The sequence below is a fragment of the Chrysochloris asiatica genome, unplaced genomic scaffold (assembly GCF_000296735.1).
Source record: "Chrysochloris asiatica unplaced genomic scaffold, ChrAsi1.0 scaffold00099, whole genome shotgun sequence".
NCBI classification, from domain to species: domain Eukaryota; kingdom Metazoa; phylum Chordata; class Mammalia; order Afrosoricida; family Chrysochloridae; genus Chrysochloris; species Chrysochloris asiatica.
This window is the reverse complement of record NW_006408617.1, coordinates 4,286-7,268: the sequence shown is the minus strand read 5'-3', so window position 1 is coordinate 7,268 and position 2,983 is coordinate 4,286. Positions and strand designations below refer to the sequence as shown.

The window sequence follows — 2,983 nt, the reverse complement described above, 5'->3', positions numbered from 1 at the left end:
CAGAAAATGAAGGTCCTAAAAGCTTTACTCCATTCGCATCATCACTGTCAACTCTACTTTGAGGAGGCAGCTTTTCCCCAGTCTTCTTTTGAGCTCCTTCCAACCTGAGAGGCTCATTTTCTGGCACTACATCTGACAATACTTAATGCTATTCATAATGTTTCCATTTTCTGGCACTATATCTGACAATGTCCTTTTGCTCTGCCTAAGTTTTTCAGTGACTAACCATTCAGAAATAGACTACTTATCCTTCTTCATAGTCTTCCTTTTTCTGGAAGCTCAGCTGAAGCCTGTCCTCCATGACTGACCTGGCTAGTATTTAAAATAGGAGTAGTATACCTTCCAGCATCACAGCAACATGCAAGTCACCAGAGTATGATAAACTGACAGACAAGTGGTGGGTGGTACATCTTATGGGGCCTCAAAAAATTCATGGAAAAATTGGATTAAAAGATAATGGAATTGTTCTAAGAACTTTTGGAAGCCCTGTCAATACAAACAACAGAATACTATGTAATCATTAAAATATTAATGAGTCCATGAAACATATTGCAATATGGATGGACTTGCAGAGCATAATGCTAAGTGAAATAAGTCAAGGTTATAAAGACAAATATTATATGATCTCTCTTTTATAAGAAGACAAGAACAGGAATCGATAGAAAGACCAATAGTCACTGGTAGTTACCAGGGAAGGAAAAGGGAATGTATATTTTACATCATAGAGATTTGTTATTTTTGGTGATGGGAAAAGTGGCATCATAGTAAGTACATTATAACCAAAATAGAATGAATGTTTGAGCACATATGGATGGATAAAGACATTGATATATGGGTCAGTACAGGTGTGTACATTGGTATAAACAGATCGAAGAAGTATCTATACACCAAAATCAAACCTATTGCCATTAACTTATAGTGATCCTTTACAGGGTTTCAGAAACTATAAATTGTCGCAGGTACAGATTGCTTCATCTTTCTCCCACAAGGTGGCTTGTGGGTTTGAGCTACCAACCTTGCAGTTAGCAGCTAAACACCTAACCCACAGTGCCATAAAGACTTTTTAGAAATATCTATAAACCAAAATACTCACTACCATTGAGAATAGGGTTTTAAAAGATGTAAGTCTTTATAGGAGCAGAAAGCCTCATCTTTCTGCCATAGAGTATATGGTGGATTTGAACTGTTGAACTTGTGGTCAGCAGTTCAGTGCTTATCTTACAGCACAACCATGGCCTGTGTTGTATTGTTGTTAAGTGCCGTCAGTCAGTTTAGATTCATAGCGACCCTGTATAGGGTTTTTGAGGAGTGGTAGGTGGGTTTGAACCATTGACCTTTTGGTTAGCAGTACAATGCTTATCCTACAGCACTACACCAGAAGGTTATGTATAAATACAAATGTGTAGGTTCAGGCACATAATTTCATTGAAAACACAAATACAGATACTCCTCACACATAAATACTTTCCAAGTTTGGTTTTCTGGGTTTGAAAACTTAGGACCATAGTTTCGTGGGCTAACTCAAGTCAAATGACTGCTGCATTTAATCCATTGACACTCAATGTAATTATTGATAACTTTTTATTTTTGCAAAAATATTATGACAAACGACTAACCTCTAAAATTTATAAAAAATTGCAACACCTCTACAAGAAAATGATATACTTATGCCATATATCAGAGTCCCTAAGTTTGTCCCTATTTTTTTCATTAAAAATGGGCAGAGGACCTGAAGGGACACTACCAAAGAAGATATTCAGCTGGCCTACAGACACATGAAGAAATGTTCTCGATAGTTAATCTTTATTATTTTTGCTGTTAAAAGCTGGCAAATCAGTTCTGTCTAATAGCAACCCTGTATAGGTTTACTGAGGAGCGGCTGGTGGGTTTGATCTGTCAACCTTGCGGTTAGCAGCCCAGTGTTTATCCCACACCAGGACTCCTGTTAACTATTATTTCTATTTTTGTTAGTGCTGTCAGCTTGGTTCTGACTCACGGCCTCTCTATAGGGTTTCTGAGGAACAACTGAACCTTATGGTTCAAATCAACCTTTCAATCCAGCGAGATACCATCTCATTTCAGCATTAACATTAATGCTCAAAACACAGAAAACAAGAAATTCTGATGAGGATATGAAGAGACTGGGACCCTCTGAAACTGCTAGTGGGACTGTAAAATGGGGTAACCACTGTGAAAAATTGTATGGCACTTCCTCAAAAAGTTGGACATAGCAATATAGGACAGTCACAAATACTGAATGGGATGGGAGGGAGAGTGGGCGAATACCCACAAATAGGTAAGACTCTGACAGAGGATATTTGTGCATGAGTATTTACCTTTGATGCAAACATACCTATGTATGTGGTTGATCCTATAGGGGGCAAAATGAGGAAAATTTTTTAGTCATAACCAAACACCTTAAGGAAATGAGTTGCCGGGCATGGGGGCTCACCCTATAGTCATGCGAGCACAAAGCATAATAAAATTCACCAAGACAAGGTTCTATATTCTACTTTAGTGAGTAGTGACAGGGCGTGTTAAAAGATTGACAGTGACCATTTAAGGGGCAACTATTGTTTGATCTACATCTGGAGTAAATGAAAGTAAAGAAATTTTTTAAAAATGCATGGAAACAATTAGTGTAAAGAGCTAATGGACCACATGAACTCCAGCCTTCACAACCCTCAGTCCAGAATAACTAGATGGTGTTTAGCTACCACTGCTGACTTCTCTGAAAAGGATCAAAGTCGGAGGTCCTGGATAGAATGAGAGGGAAATGTGGAACAAAACTTAAAATAATAAACAAGGCACATCTTTCATTCCTGGTCTAATAGAAACTGGTAAAACCTCCTTCAAACCTGAATGGAACTGAGCTCACCTCTGTGGCTAGACTTTCAGTCAAACACAGATGGGCCTATAATGAGAACAATAGTATCAAAGAGGAACATGCTTGTTAGAACAGTCAATCATAGGAGATTTAAAA

At 38.0% G+C, this 2,983-nt stretch overlaps 1 protein-coding gene across 1 annotated transcript in view; it reads right to left on the bottom strand.

The window, feature by feature from the left end:
* The window catches only part of SLC4A10 (solute carrier family 4, sodium bicarbonate transporter, member 10), a gene marked incomplete at its 5' end in the record, with an annotated part of 223,129 nt that overhangs the window by 218,798 nt on the left and 1,348 nt on the right, over positions 1 to 2,983 (bottom strand). Inside the window, one exon of the mRNA XM_006867029.1 lies at positions 2,337 to 2,371. Coding sequence (XP_006867091.1) covers positions 2,337 to 2,371 — 35 coding nt within the window. The remainder of the gene's footprint in view (positions 1 to 2,336; positions 2,372 to 2,983) is intronic.